Source organism: Leiobunum rupestre, chromosome 6 (genome assembly GCF_980474605.1).
Source record: "Leiobunum rupestre chromosome 6, qqLeiRupe1.1.hap1, whole genome shotgun sequence".
Taxonomy (NCBI): Eukaryota; Metazoa; Arthropoda; class Arachnida; order Opiliones; family Sclerosomatidae; genus Leiobunum; species Leiobunum rupestre.
Window position 1 is genome coordinate 23,126,915 of NC_143389.1, and position 17,061 is coordinate 23,143,975.

The 17,061-nt window shown below is 34.6% G+C and overlaps 1 protein-coding gene across 1 annotated transcript in view; it reads right to left on the reverse strand.

Annotated features, from left to right (window-relative positions):
• Positions 1 to 12,598: 12,598 nt before the first annotated feature.
• Positions 12,599 to 17,061, reverse strand: part of LOC149940416 (nose resistant to fluoxetine protein 6-like) — a 28,248-nt gene continuing 23,785 nt past the window's right edge. Inside the window, exon 16 of the mRNA XM_090179245.1 lies at positions 12,599 to 12,740. Within this exon, the coding sequence (XP_090035371.1) occupies positions 12,599 to 12,740 (142 nt within the window). The remainder of the gene's footprint in view (positions 12,741 to 17,061) is intronic.

Here is a 17,061-nt window from a genome sequence, read left to right on the forward strand (position 1 = left end):
TAACTTCCATCCGTATCGAGCTATACCCTCCACCAAGCTCTGCACGAAGGAGATATCGAACGTAGATTTGATTTCTGCAACTGGCTAATAACCATGTCTGATGAGAACAAATTTAATCAATCAAATGCTGGTGACCGACGAGTGTTCCTTGGGGAGAGATGGGTGTTTCAACCATCAAAACACCCACATGTGTTGTGACGAAAATACTCACTGGCGATTTCCTCACCATCATCTACAACAACTCCGACTGATTGTTCGGGCGGGTTTGCTCGGGGATTGAGTTATTGGCCCATTTTTCCTCCAAGCTCGTCTTAATGGACAACGCTACTTGGTGCTTTTGCAGAACGAAATAGCAAACGCTTCAGAAGATATTCCGCTGGAAGCTGGCAGAAAGATGTGGTACCAACAAGACGGCGCACCACCCCACATACCTAGATGTGTAGTGGAGTAACTTAACGAGTTCGCTTAACGAGTTCGCTCAGCGTTGGGTTGGCAGGAACGGTCACGTTCGATGGCCTGCGAGGTCTCCGGACCTAACTCCGATGGAGTTTTTCTTGTGGAGGTTCATCAAAGCACAAGTTGACGTGACGCCCGTTGAGAACATCGAATATTTGCGTCACCGAATCATTGCAGCCTTCGATTTTGTCACTCCTGAGATCATCAAACGCTCGTTTCAAAACATGCTTCATCGTGTCCAAACATGTATCTCGGCAAACGGAGATATCATAAACCTCACTTGTAAAATTCTTATTTTTATTCGAATAAAAAGTTCATCAGCTCATATCTTTATGAAAAAGTGTTATGTTCCATTGAAACCAATTTCTTTGAACATTTTCGACATCACTCTACAACTTTCTCATTGAAACGTTTTTCTAGCACCTACCGGTGAAAATTTTTTTTTTACAAAAACCCGAAATTATTTCCGATTTTTCTGAAATTTAGTGTTTAAAGCGATCCTATACTAGAAATAATACCCTGAAAATTTCACAACTCTATCTCTTGCAATTTATGAAAAAAAAATGCCTAGTCAGAGCAATTCAAAACACCCTGTATAATGCACTTCTGATAAGACGCTAATGACTGAAGTATACCTTTGGGTTCAATAAATAACATTGTTAAATAATGATACCTCCCTATTGTGTTATTATTCCATTTATAATATTCCTATATTAAAAATAAATTATATATCACTTCAGCTTTACAGGTTCTGGCATGAATTTACCGGTGTGTTATTTGGGCAACAAAGAGTGAAAAAGGTCCTAGGAAACCTTTCCCTAAATAAAACTTGAACCAAAATCAGCCTTCAAAACGTCGAAAAACGCACAAATGTGCAGTTTCTATAATTCCTTGGACCCAATTGTTTCTCTAAGCATTGGTTTCTTTTCTTTTTCGTTAAGAAATAAAACTATTATCAAAAGTGGGTTAATATAATGAAATAAGTAAGCTATGAGGAGAACTTCGTTTTAAGTGACTACGACTATTAAAAAAAGAGAAAAATTGAAATTTAAAATCTTGCGAGGGGTTTTTGAACGTATCTATCTTATCTCCATGTTATTTCACCAAATTCTAGTACTCTGAATGTAGTTCGCTTGTGTAACTTGTGGTCTCATTAAATAGTCACCCACATCAAATGTTTTAGTCTACAACACAAGTTCTAATAGTTTTTTTGGACGGGTACCAAGCTAAAATTTGCAATAAATTGAAGGGCCTCAATAATTAAAGGAAAAGTCCAGGTTGGGTAAAACTTGGGTCTATTTGAAAGATCATGTTTAAATATACTAAAAAATATCAGTCGCAAAATTGTATCTTTTTTAATGACGAGAAATTAATTTTTAAACGAGCGAAATTTACCGCCAAGCGAGCTGCCATTTTCTTTCGCCTTCCCTCCGCAGACCGCACGCGGAGCAAGCGCGCGCGGGGAACAGAGCGCTGTTAAAGCTTGTTATAGCGCATACAGCGCGTGATTAAAGTCCTAAAACGTCACCCCGAAACAAAAAATGACAGATCGCTTGGCGGTAAATTTCGCTCGTTTAAAAATTAATTTATCGTCATTAAAAAAGATAGAATTTTGCGACTGATATTTTTTAGTATATTTAAACATGATCTTTCAAATAGACCCAAGTTTTACCCAACCTGGACTTTTCCTTTAAATTAAAATTTCGTATCTTAAACCTGCTATGCTATGGCGTACTTCACGAATGCAGAATATGCCGATATGCATCTTATGCATGGACTCCCTCAGGAAATGTTTTGCAAGCGTGCCGCTTATATCAGTAGTACTTTGCTCAAAGACAGCTTCAAAGATTCAATCTTTATATAAGGCCGATTATCCAAGATGAGTCGAATTTTGTCAGTGGTTTCAGCAGCAGACTACCGACGTCAATTGGTTAAATACGCTCCTAGTTTCTGACGAGGGTAAATTTTCCCGTGACGGAATCTTCAATTTACAAAATCGTCATAAGTAACAGCAAGAAAACCCGCACGCGACTACCGTTAGGTCACTTCAAGTGCAGTTTAGTCTCAACGTCTGGTGCGGAATTGTTGGCGACCATTTAACTGGACCTTATTTTCTACCACCAAGACTAACTGGTGAGTCGTAATTAACCTTTCTACAAGACACTTTACCAGAGCTACTTGAAGACGTACCGCTCTCAATAACACAACGAAAGTGGTTTATGCACCCCCCCATTTTAGCCTCCGGGTTAGAGCTCTTCTTGATTACAAGTTTCCTCAAGGTGGATAGGTTGAAGAAGAACTGATACATGTACAGCCAAAACCAAAGTTAGAGACGTTGAAGACCTACGTCAACGTATAATTGACGACTGCGAAACAATCCCAAACATGGCGGAAATTTTTCGTCGTGTTCGAGAATCTTATCGAAGACGTGCCCAATCTTTCCTACATGCCAATGGGGGCCATTTCGAACAACTTTTGTAAATACAATGATCAATGTGATGTTGTTAGTTAACAGTACATGTAACCTCCAAGAAACTTTAAAACAAAGAAATTAATTTTTTACTGTGTCTGTTGGTAGTTTAAATCACCTTGTTGTTATTTTTAATCGTAATGGTAGCATACTTCTAGATGTGAAAGCTTAATAAGCTTTTACTAACTAGAAATTTTAATAAGATGTTTTAAAAATTTTTAAGCTCGAGTTTTTCACTGAGCAAAAAAAATCTCGTATTTCCTTTTTAACGTTTCAAAAATGTTTAATTTTAAACGTTTTTCAGGATTCTTAAACATGAACAACCATTAAATATTCTAAAGACGAATTAGATAAAACTACTTTTATTCCTGTTGAACCGCGCTTTTCGGAGGTTTATCTGGAATTTCAAGGTTCATTCGCATCTGGGTTTTTTTAACGCAACGATGTTAATTTGAATCCATCTGTTTGAATATGAATTGCATTATACAACGGAGCATGTGGTATTATATAAGTTGCTGCTACAACTAGGAGAGATACTAAATTAGCGTTTAAGATAGTTTGATGAAGCGTTTAATCAGGCTTAAGTTTATTTCTTTGGTTTTTTGTAATTCAGAACGACATATCGTCTCTTCGCTATCAATTTCCGTCGATCGACTCGCAGTTGATGTTAAAGCTATAGATTCTTCTGCAAATTTAGAGTATCTATGACTATTATTTTTAGTTTGATTTGTTGATTTAATATCCGTACCAATTGTAAAATGATGATTTTTACTTCAGTCATGAATATTTACAACAATAAAAGCACGATGGCGATGTCGAATTACGCAAAACAAGTCCCCCATCGAGTGTACCAAATTCTAAAAACCATCTCGTGACTATCCGGAGCTGATCAAAGAAGCGGTGTTCGAAGCCCTACCAGTGGTAAACGAGCCTTGTACGAGATTGGCTGGTGAGTTAAACGACGGCGTCCTGGTCGTAGGCCTCGATAAGTTGGAAAAATATTCCTTTAAATCCCATTGAAACTTGTGTTTTATCGGGAGCTGCGGGCATAGACTTCAACGCAATGGCGGTTCAGTTTTTCGGAGCGTCCGATCAGGAGCACACGGAGATGTTTGGGATGACAGCGGAACACTTATCAAAAATCGCTTAAAACCACAGACAATCTATCCACAACTCGCGTTCGTAGCAAAGGCGGCAATACACATTGAAACGCATCCTGGAATGCTCCAAGCTTTGCGCACCTTTGACCATGTGGTCAGAAATTAATAGACCGATGCTCCAAGCGATCAAACAGCTTACTACACCGGTGGTCTCATCAGAATGCCCTACGCCAGCGTCCACAAGCCCGGACAGGTGACAAAACCAGCATGGGTAGTAGAACCCTACTACCGATGGTCGCACCAACGACGCAAGCCGCTCATCCCAGCAGAAGGCGCAGCAATGGGTCGACCAGCTTGCCACTTCGCGCACAGAAGTGGGATAAAGGACGGATGCTCTAGAAACGCCGGCCGACACCCCACCTAGAAAGGCAGAGAGTCAAGCCCTTTGGAAAGAGCTCCTAAAGGGGAACGACGAGCTGACAGCAGCCCAAGTTACCCGGCACAGCTGGCACCGGAGATCCCGGTGTACTCCTCGGCGGTTAAGGTGGGCACTAGGCAGACGGCAATTTCAACACTCCCAATTCAATGTATTCGTATGTGCCTACTATTTACCAGAGCTGATTAAGATAATCATTTTAAAGTCGGCATTAGCCACCCCAATTTTGTTAGTACGAGAGGTCGGCTCAAGCAACCATCTACCGACCTCAAAATGAATCGGTCTTAGGTCGGTGAAATTAACTGGCATACGGCTAAGCAATGTACGACTGATCTTGTGGACGTTTTTACTGACCTTTTGGTTTTATATGTATAGTAGGTGCCGTCTGTTTACCAACACTGTTTCGGTTTATCAATTTACAGTCGTCATTAACGACCCTAAAATTGATATACGAAATGTCAGGTTAAATAACTCACTGCCGACGTAAAATAAATATACCGCAAATTTTGATTATGAACTGATTTGCTGATAGGTAATTGTCGACTCAACTTATTGATGGTTTTACCGACTCATGAATTAGTTTCTGACTTGAACGGTGGAACTAAAGCTCGTTAGACTTCTATACCATACAGATTCCTTTCCATCGCGTACCACGTGATACATAGGACTCTGAGAGAGAAGGGGAAAACCGGTAGTTGCTCGCTGCATGTCGTGGCCAAAGGTTTTAGTTTTACTTTACTCCAGCATAGCCTTCTGAATGAGAGAAGGCCTGGAAATATATTTTTTCATTGGGGGCGGCATTATTATTCGAAGAGATCGCGATACACACGATAGATGCCGTACATTCCAACGTTATTTTTGCGCGGAATATTTAAATGTTCCGCTATTCGTTTTGGTAGTTATCAGCAAATTAATGAAAATAGAACACTTAAGTTAAATAAACTTAAACAAAATAATGAGCTCAAGAAAATATAATATTTTAGTCTTTATTTCACTAAATATTAAAGTCTCACATGTCATAAAACTAACTTTTTGGTTGAATTGTCTTCAGTTTATTCTCGTTTTGGAAAATAAGTAAACAAAGCTGGGTGGTTCATTCCTAAATATTTTCAAGTATTAATTTGCATTATCACAGCACTTAAGTTTAACTAATATCAATAAAATACAATTTATTTAACTACTTTTTAACTTTTTCAGGTACTTTTTATAAATCTTTTAGGCACATGATAAATTTTTTTAAATTCATTCTCGCTTAAATATTTCAAGTATTAATTTACCATATCACAGCATTTAATAAAATGACTACTCTTTGAGTATGTAAAGTTAAAAAAAATATCAGGTACTTTTCCTTAAAACATTTAATAAAACATAAATAAAAAATATATTTGGGGTGGTTCACTCCTGGGAAACCCGCCAGCAAACTAGTGGTCTAGATGCAATATTAGCAGAAATTAAAAAGATACAAGAAACTCAAAAAGAACAATCTAAAACACTTAACGAAATAAATGACAGAATAGATAATTCAAATGTTAAATTAAATGATATAGAAGAAAAACTTAATGGTGTTACAGACGAGATTAAAGACGTTAAATATGATATAGGTATACTAGAAGGGAAAACTGATACCAGATTTAAATACAATGAAGAAAAATTAGAAAAACAGAGATTAAGACTGGAAAATTTAGATATTACGATAAGGAGAAATAATTTAATCATTAAGGGTCTACCAGACAATGAAACTGAGTCAAGGTCAGAACTAGCTGAGAATATACGCTCGATATTTTATAACAAATTAGAAGAAGAAATTGGTATAACACCAAGTCAAGTGTATAGGAAAGGAGCCTATAATCAGAATAGGATAAGATCAGTTGTTTTCAAAGCTGAAAACTACGACACCAAAGTGAAATTATTATCGAAAAGCACAAAACTAAAGGGAAGCAACCTTTATTTAAATCATGATTACACCCCGGAGCAAGAAACTGCGAGGTATTATCTAAGATTATTTGCCAAATCTAAATATCCGGAAAAATCTAAGATCACTGGAGCCACAAAAATTATGATAGGAAATGAAATTTTTAAATATGACTTTGAACAAGGAAAAGTGGTTCCGATCTAGGGGAACCGAAAAAATTTTTTTTGTACTAAGATCTGTCTAAATATTATAAGATTATGCTAAATATAGTTTATGCTAATGTGAAAAGTGCGTCGGCTAATTTCTTTAAACTGGTAGCTAACTCTGAAACTGACATCCCCGACGAAATTGACATATATGCTATAAACGAAACCTGGTATAATGGGAATTATGGGGATTTCTTGGAAAATTATAAATTTACAGGAAGGGGTAGAGACAGTGGTAGGGGAGGTGGGGTAGGGTTTTATATTAGGAACCATATAGACTTTGAAGTAATAGAAAATGTCAGCATTAATAACGAGCATATTGAATCGTATGGTGTAAAAATTAACGATATTAGCTTATGTATAATTTATAGACCAGGTACACAATTCAGGCCTTTCTTTGAGAATTATGAAACCATTATACAAAACCTAGGCCATATAAATGAAAAAAAAATAATAATTGGAGATTTTAATATAGATCTTCAAAAGCCCAATTCCAATACTAATCTACTGTTAGATATGCATAATAGCCTAGGCTTAAACCAATTAGTTCAAAATCCAACCCGGGTAACAAATGAGACGCAATCACTAATTGACCACTGCTACACAAACACAAGTATAAGAATTACGATACAAAAAGACTGGGCAATATCTGACCACTACCCCATATCCATTATGTTCAAAGAAGCTAAAATCGAAAAACCCGTACGAGAATGTAGAGATTTTAAACAAAAAAATATAGATACATTTTTATCAGAAATGAGTAATACAAGCTGGGAAAACTTATATAACTTTAAAGATATAAATCTAGCGTTTGACTTTTTTTTTAAAATCCTCTCAAATATATACAATGCAAATTTTCCATACCGTAAAATCAAAAAATATAAAGTCGCTTCTAAATGGATTACCCCTGACCTCGTAAAATTAATAAAAGCAAAAAACAAACTTAAAAAATGTTACAATACTTACCCAAATGATATTAACCTTGCTAGGTTTAAAACAGCAAGGAATCACTGTAATAACTCCCTTCGAAACGCTCGAAATAACTATTACCATAAAAAATTAGATTTAGAAAAGGGCAATATAAAAAATATCTGGAAAACTGTAAATAATCTAATAGGAAAAGCAAAAAAAAATCAAATTGATACCGATATTTGTCGAGAAATTTTAAACAATTTTTTCAATTCCCGAGTCCCAAAGGAGCAACAAATAAAAAACAACGATGACTCATTCCATAACGTTAAAAATATTCCGAATACTTTATTTTTGTGTGAAACAAATGAAAAGGAAACTGAAACAAACATTTTAAACTTGCGGTCGGATGCCTCCCCAGGATTAGACGATATCTCACCAAAAATCATCAAACTTTCATCCCAATTTATTAAAAAGCCCATAACATTTTTAATTAACTTATCTTTTAATACAGGCGTATACCCAGATGCCCTAAAAAAACTGTAATAATACCGATCCACAAACGCGGTGATAAAAACGAGCCGAATAATTACAGACCAATATCTTTACTCTCAGTATTAGCGAAATTATTCGATAACTGTTTCTATAAACGCCTAAGTAATTTTTGTGAAAAATATAAAATAATAAATGAAAAACAATTTGGGTTTAGATCGAAAAGTAACACAGAATTGGCGATTAATAAAGTTTATAAACATTTGATTGATAACTTAGACAACAGTAACATTGTAGTAGGAGTTTTTCTAGATTTACGAAAAGCTTTTGATTTTGTACATCATAAAAGGCTTTTTCATAAACTGTATTTAATGGGAATAAGAGGAAATAGCCACAATTGGATAACTTCGTACCTATCTAAAAGAACAACCCAAACAAGAGTAAAAGGTGTATTATCAACCGAAATCTATATTCAGGCTGGTGTTCCTCAAGGATCTGTCCTCTCTCCAATTTTATTTAACCTATATATCAACGATATGTTGACTAATTCAATGCAGGAAAATTTTTACTTATATGCAGATGACACGTTAGGATTAAAAGGTGGTAGTGATTTAAATGAAATAATACGATATTTCAACGTTGAGCTAAAAGATGTGTATAATTGGCTGACTATAAATGATTTAGAACTAAACATTGATAAATCTGTCTATTTAATATTTTCCAATCCTAACAAGAATATCTGCCATAACGAGAGCCTAAAAATTAACAATGTTAATCTAAAAAGAGTACCAAATTATAAATATTTGGGTCTAAACTTCGATGAACATCTAACCTGGAACACTCATGTTTCTGCATTAGCCAATCAAATATCATTTGCTACCTATATAATCTCAAAAAATAGATCTCTCCTAACGGATAACATTTGTAAACAGCTGTACTATGCTTTGATACATTCTCGAATAACTTACTGTATTTCTACTTGGGGCAACACCACTGAACTGAATTTAAAACGAATTTTCCTTATTCAAAAAAGGGCAATTAGAACACTCTGTCGTATGAAATATCTCGACCACACAGAACCTTTATTTAAATCTATGCAAATTTTAACCATATATCAATTATATGACTTTTGTTCTTTGATATTTATATATAAATCATTGACTATTTATAAAAATAATAATTTTATACTAAATAACCCTAAAAATACATTCACAAGACAAAACAATGTACTAAGCCTACCAAAAGTAAAAACCGCCAAAATGTTAAAATCTATTTTTTATAAAGGTGTTAATCTATTTAATAAATGCATAACGAATGAAATAAAAAATCTAACGCAGTTTAAAAAAAAGGCGAAAAATTTCATAATAAACAGCCCCCTTTACTAAAAATATCTAATTGATGTAACTGTACTATACCCTTTTCTATTTTAAAATTTTTTGCATTATTTAAAATTTATATATTTTTTTTTCTTTTGAATTTGCTCTGTAAGTTTTTTTTTTCTTTTTTTTCCTCTTTGGTATTTGATATTTTTATACCTCTCACACCTATACTTGCCTGGGGTTACATGGCCTAAAAGTCATTTCTGACTTGGCCTATATCAATTGTATATATACTTCTCTTAAGTGAAGCTAAATAAACCAATTATTATTATTATTATTATTATTAAATATTGCAACCACTATTTTGCATTATCACAGCATTAAAGATTAACAAACTTCAATAAAATGACTAATCCGTGTATGTAATTTATCCAGTACTTTTTCTTAAATCTTTTAAGCTATAATTTGATGCACAAGAACCTTTTAACTTTTTTTCTATATTTTGAAAGGTTTTCTTGATAATGGCTTTTTGTAAAGTTTTTTTACAAACTCTTTTCGATCAGTGACATCTTTTGCCAAGTTGTCCAACATAGGTCTAACATACTTTGTTAACATTATGTTAGCTAAATAACCATAGGTATTGCAAGTGCATTTTAATGCACTGCAAAAATATGGATAAATAGCTTGCTTGAGAATTCTAATTAGTGTGTCTTTAGGAGGAAGATACGGTATAGCTGCTTTTACAAAATCCGCAACTGCTGATAATAAGTTTATAAAAAAGCATGTAGGATATCGAAGCCCACCATTATCTTGAAATCTAATTAAACATAGAACAGGTGCATTCGAACGAGCTTGGTTTAGTTTATCTAAGCAATTGCAACATTCTGTATTTTCCTCAGCAACTTGAACGATATAGCCAGCCACAAAAGCTACTGAGCAATTGTTGAGCGCGGTGAAACATGAGGCTGAAATAAAAATTGTATAAAAATTTCGAAAATAATCTGTTAAAGGGATGCTGAAGACGATATATAACTTACTCTTATTCGATTCCCCATTTATAATTTAGCCTATTTAAATATTTCATTCGTTAAAATACTTTAAATCAATTTAAAAAAAATAAAAACTTTAAGGAATTCGGTCCTAATGTTTGTTATGACACTTTTCTTCATAAATAATTTCGGATAACTAATTTATATAAACGTTTTGATCGGTTATTCTACTGTAGAAATATTTTTTTTCGTATATTCTTTAGGCCAGCAGTCAACCCACGCGATTTTATAAGGTAAACCATCATTTTCACCACGATTTATAATATACAACATTTTAAATTACAATAATTAAAGTAATAAATTCAGGAGAATGGATTAAAATATAGTATATAAGCAAGTTCTTAAAGAACCTGAAAACGTACATTGCCCTAATGTAAATTTTTCGGAAGGAGTGCATACATTTAATATTTTTCAATTGTTTATAAAATTGTGCACATCCACAAGCTGTAAATTGTTAAAAGAACGTTTCTAGAAAATTTGCGGTTGGATACTTCTCCCCGAAAAGGGTTTATAATAGATTTCTGGTTTAAGTTTTACAGTCTATTTTCACTTGTGATAATTGCTAATAAAGCTCTTTTTTTCATATGATTAGCTTAGCAGTACGCGGATGAAAACTTTATGATGTGAAGTGAGCAGAACATACTCTCAAATTTGGAGTAGATTGAAAATCATCTGATTTTCCTAGAGCTGCCATATCTCCCTTATTTGTTGATCTTTCGGAAATTAATGAAATGAGATGTTTAACCGGCGATAATTGTCAAACGTATTAACGCAAAGTCGTTAAAAAACCCTGAAAATATTAATAAAATAATTGAATTGAATTGAATTGAATTACACTGCTCGCCATTTACTGTCAAATGTCAAGAGGCAATCAAAACGCTTCTATGGAGATTCAAATCTATAAACAGGCCTAAAAGCCGGCCCTGCTAGCCTGAAAACCAAAACCACACATTAAGCCTTGGCCTTATATATTGGAAATCGTGGTGAAAATGATTGTTTACCTTATAAAATCGCTTGCATTGACCGCTGGCCTAAAGAATAGATGTAAAAAAAATTCTACAGTAGAATAACCGATCAAAACGTTTATATAAATTAGTTATCCGAATTAATTTTTGAAAAACAGAGTCATAACAAACATTAGGCCCGAATTTTATTTAGAATTTTATTAAGTATTTTAACGAATGAAATATTTAAATAGGCTTAATTATAGATGGGGAATCGAATAAGAGTAAGTTATTTATCGTCTTCAGCATCCCTTTAACAGATAATTTTCGAAATTTTTATACAATTTTTTTTCATTGTCATAACAAACATTAGGCAAAAAAAACGCAAAATGCAGTGGCTCTGAGCATGCGCCTAAATTAGCTCTCTCATTGGTTGGTGTTATAAAAGTTGAAAGAGGCTTCTCATTGGACGCTCGTACAGCCGCGGAATACACAAATTTCCCATAACTTTTTGGGTAGACGCGTTAGGCCCGAATTTCTCAAAGTTTTTATTATTTTTAAAAATGGATTTAAAGTATTTTAACGAATGAAATATTTAAATAGGCTTAATTATAGATGGGGAATCGAATAAGAGTAAGTTATTTATCGTCTTCAGCATCCCTTTAATAAAAGGTTTACATCAGTACTAACTGTTTGGGTCTAAAGCTACCATGCGCTGAAGTATATAAAATAGGTCCTGTGGAATTTTCTCCAGTGCCTTATTTACAACAATGGATTTTGAAATTTTATATGATAACTTTGGCAGTAGTTTTTCTAAAGATTTTTTGTTGCAACAGGCTTCAATTTGCATTTTCAGCATGCCCTTCTGTTACGGTGTTACCAAACTTTGATGGTTTAATGAGTCCAATCTTAATTGTGTTCTCCATAGAATCATTATACCCACCCATCTGTCTTAGATGGCTGAAAAACATTTCAATGGAGTCAATGGTTGTTTTGCTCGTTAGCACATACTTGAAACCAGCCTTAAGCAAATATTTGATTAGAAGAACCTTAGAAAGTGTTGTTAAAATAACTTCTACGTAGGTTCCTTCACTGAGTTTTTCCATCTTTTGCGTTGCATTGTCTTGAATGGTTTTCATAATTGGTAAAAATTCTTCTCTCAACCAATCCAAGCGCTCATCATTGACATCGACAAAAGGAAATTTGTTTTAATTTCGGTAATAAAATCCATGCTTTAGATTGCAGACATCATGAATCATACCATTTACGGTACAGTTCCATAATAAAAATTGTTGCCTCTAAATTTTATCTTTCATCAAAATCGCAATTTTTTAGCATGACGATAGTTTTCAGGGCTGCCGTAACAGATGGAGATAATAGAGCTGCAGCACGTGCTACGTTCATCTTCTCCAAATTTGTGGTGTACACGTGTTTCCGTGCCAAAAATCTTACAGGTTTAATTACATTGTTTTTTTTTGCATATGATATAGTTTTCTGTCAAATTCTGATGATACTTTAAGGCCAATAAACATCATATCTCGTTCGAGAAACTGGTTTCTTATATTTTTAATAATGTGACTAGGATCAAATGAAAGAAACATTTCACGCTGACTGTCATTAGGATGAGTGACTACCGGCTTTAGAATGCCATTCCCAAATGTCTAAAGGCAGCCACATTAGTCTTTGCATTATCTGTTACCATTCTTTTTACAGATAAACCTGCAGCGTCAACCTCTTTTATTACTTCAAGACTCAGTTTGTGAAGCGTTTCACCATCAAGCTTAGCCACAAAAAACTAAGCAACTGGTAAGCGGTAATTTGTAGATAGGCCTTGGAATAAAAAACAAAGTAAATGGGTTGCTAAATATGCTCAGTGACTCCTATTTCATCTGGTGCAATATCATTTTCCCCAAAAAATTGGTCCAGTTTCCGATCATATAGATATTTGGCTTTAATGAACATTTCGTCACAAATGATTGATCCAACCTTTTCATGTTCGTTTCTTAGTTTCTTGAAGTCGGCTCTTAGCCTTGCTTTAACCAATGAACTTACACCAGTTTCTCTAATAGTTGTACCTAAGTACTTCTTTGAAGTTTTAGGGTGAGGCAAATGCAAAATCCCCTAGATCTCTAACATAGCGATACGCTCTTGGTGATTTTTGCTTCCAAACTGAGCACATTTTTAGAGTTGATTCGAGAAAAGGATTTTTTTTCTTGCCAAATGCTGGTATTTGTTCACCCAAGAACTGAGCTTAAATATTTACATTTTCACTTGCGTCAGCTATAACGTTTATTTTAGTTTTAAGTCTTTATAAGATGAGGCTTGTTTTTTTAATTCTTTAATTTTCGATGATAAAATTTTTTCTTGAGCATTATTTAGCTTCTTCTTTAGTTTAGAAATCAAACGGCTTTGTTTTCGGGTTGATACTTTTGCTTTAGGTTTTTTGGCAATGTTCGATGTATTTACAGATTTACCTTTATCTCTTTCGATGCTTTAAAAAATTTCGCAATTTCTCAGCAGACTATTGTGGGAACTTTCTGAACTAGAATTCACAGTGACCTTAGGAGGTGATGGAATATATTGTGAATTACGTGATTCTTGATTATGAATTATCTTAATATTTTTCGCAGCTACTGTTAAAGGATATGGAATTGGTGATTTAAGATCAATATCAGTTCTTGTCCTCTTTTGCGTAGATGGGCTTAAATTCATGTCTTTGTTATTTACACTTCTTTCGAGGAAAAGTATCTTTCGTGATATACTCCTTGTTGTATTAACAGTGGTAGTAGGATTAACAGTTGAAATAATTTGGCACATTGTTCGGGATTTTGGAGAATTGTGGCTTTGGTAAGGCTTGTAAGACTTCGTGTTCACATTATCTTACTGAATATGGTTTTCAATACTTTCACTCACTATAATAATTGGGCTTAATAGTGTTCTTATGATAGCTAAATTGTGAAATTGACTATCATTTGGTAGGTTTTGACCCTTAGTTCGTGGTTTTTTATGAGGTATCTTCGGTATTGCATCTGGTAATAGGTTTCTTCTTTTCGTGGATATGCTGAAGCTATTTTGATTAAAATGTAAACTGCAAATAGGTTATTGAAATTACAGAGCACTTTCCCATTTTCTTCTTAAGGGTTCCTTTATTGGAACTTCATGAAATGATATTCCATGGCTTAAATCTTTAGGTTTACTTTTTACTCTGAACCCGAATTTTTTCTGCTGGTTTGTGGGAAAATCGTCAATAGCACATTGAAACCCCATTTTGTTCTTCCAAGGAAAGAACTTGGGAAGGTCTGAAAAAAATATATAACGCCAATTAAAAATTATTTTAAAACGTTTTCATAAAAGAGTTTAAGCCTTGGTCGTAGATACTTTTTCAAAACTTGAAATAATAACACGATTAATGCTTAAGACAATAGTGTTATTGTTTTAACGTGCAAGGTCTCTTGCCAGTTTGAAAAATTCGACTGAAAGTTCCTGTAATATCATATTATTATTATTCTTAAGAATTTTTAACTTATTTCAGGTTTTCTTTAATGGATTTAGGTAAATGTTTTTGGCGCATTTGTTAAAAAAGGTTTATTTTTTTCTGTATATTCCTGGTTATTGAAAGTTTTCAAAACATATGCTACGATTTAGCTCCTAGAAATAACCAACTGGAAGTCTCGAAAGTGTTTTATTATTTTTGTTATATTGTGAATTGTTCAATATCTAAACTTAAACTCATCCGTTTGCATCTAAACCAAACTTTCATTTCACTTAAGCTATATAAACTATTTTTTCAAGTGCTAAAATGTTCTTATTAAGAAAATTAGTTTTGTAATAAATTTATTTACATAAAAATCAAGAAGTTATAAATTTTATTAAAAAACGAAATATGTTGCAGTTTCTTACCGCTGCTGAGGTGGCGTCATTGGATGCCCATTCCAAATTAAGGTCGGAAAGATAATTTGCCAACCTTTTCTTGGATAGAACATTACGACAATTTTGGGTGATATCCATCATACTGAAGGCTCGGCAATCAAATGACCTGTTAGATAATACTGTAGGCCAATATCGAAAACAATCATTTTGATGTCGACCAACTAAAGATCTATTGGTGGTTAATTTGTATATTTACAAAAGGCCAACGGTAGGGTCGACCAAAAAATTACCAGCTGAGCTACCCACAAGTTATTAGTCGGCAAAGTGGTCAATATGCTGTCGGCCAGTTTGTGTGACTTTCATTAGTCAGGCCAACCATGGCGCGGTTAGGACATCCTGACTAATGGCCTAGTATTGTAAAGACACAACCCCCGACCTAGTTCCGAGCCAGTCGTGCCTACCAAAATCGTAGCGTTTGGGCCGATTGCTTTGTGCTACATGGGTGGCCGTGTAGCGGTTATTTAGAAAAATATGTTTAGGGCCGAACAATATAGACGCTATTAAACTTCACGAATGTTTTTCAACCAGCGAGCTTATCACGTATGAAGCATCGGGTCGATTCTGGAAACAACACATACGGTGGAAAGTACGTCGTGAACCCAAAGGACATCCTCTGTGGGCCACGGGAATTTCTCAATGCGCGGGGCTTTGTTGGCAGTTTAGGAATATGGCGGGACTCAGAGAAGTCCTAAACGCTAAAATTGGGAATAGGTGGTGCCATTGTAGTAGTTTGATATCGAATGAGCTTTCTTAAGCAAAAACTAACAACATGCAAAGTGAAAGCTAGACTATGAGGACTGGTAAATTGGTCTGAAATTGAAAAAGGACGTGGAGTTGTCCATAAAATTGAATTCGGAATAAAGTAAGGTAACGGTCATAGAATTTGATTACTATATCATTTGTTGTATGAAAAAACCAACCTCTGAAATCAGAGGTCCAATATGCAGATACACTCTACTTATTTTACTTTAAAAAAATCAAGAAGAAACAATAAGCAACTGATAAGAAACAGTTATCCCCACATTTCCTTCCGTTGCAATAAAATTCCCATTTTTCTTGCTAGGTCTTCGGCGTTCCGAAGTAACAATGGTCCAGTTACTCGGGCATCTTTGTCCATCACTTTTTAACCCATTCTTTTAGAGCAAATTGTACATCTTCATCCTTTCAGACCCTTTTTCTTTACGGTTTTGCTTTTCATTGCAATACGCCACCCGTTTAATTTCAACGCGATCTCTCAAAATCCTATTTAATTGAGATTGGAAAATGGCCAATTGAGTTGCTGATTGCCGCTAGCTAACCTTCGGTAGCTCGTCGTAAGACTTTAGAAGGCCAATTTACCTCCAGCACTCAAATCGCGTCTTTACTCATTGCACGATATAGAAAGACTTATCTTATCGTTTCGATTTTTTTGACCCAATTATCCGAATTTGTAATTACATAAACCGAATTATTTTTAATGTAATTAGATAGCAGCGGAACGGGACCAGGTAATTGTGGTCATAAAAAGCGGGTGATTCAATTAGCCGTGATTCAGTGGCGTAGCTGAGAACTCAGAGGCTCCCCCCGCCAAAATCTCTATGAGGCCCCCTTTTTAGTTTTTTTATGGTTAGTGCCCCCCCCCGAAGCTCGAGGCCCCCCCCTACGGATCATCAGCTACGCCACTGCCGTGAAATTTATAACTTTTGAGCAAAAACTTTTATTATATTTATAAATAAAAATAATTATTACTACTAAAATTCCAATTAATAATTTTATAATTGTTTCATATTTTAAAAAGATATTTGTATTGGCATTTCAATCAACAGAGGGCGCTACGAAATGTTTAGTAGGCCAGGCCT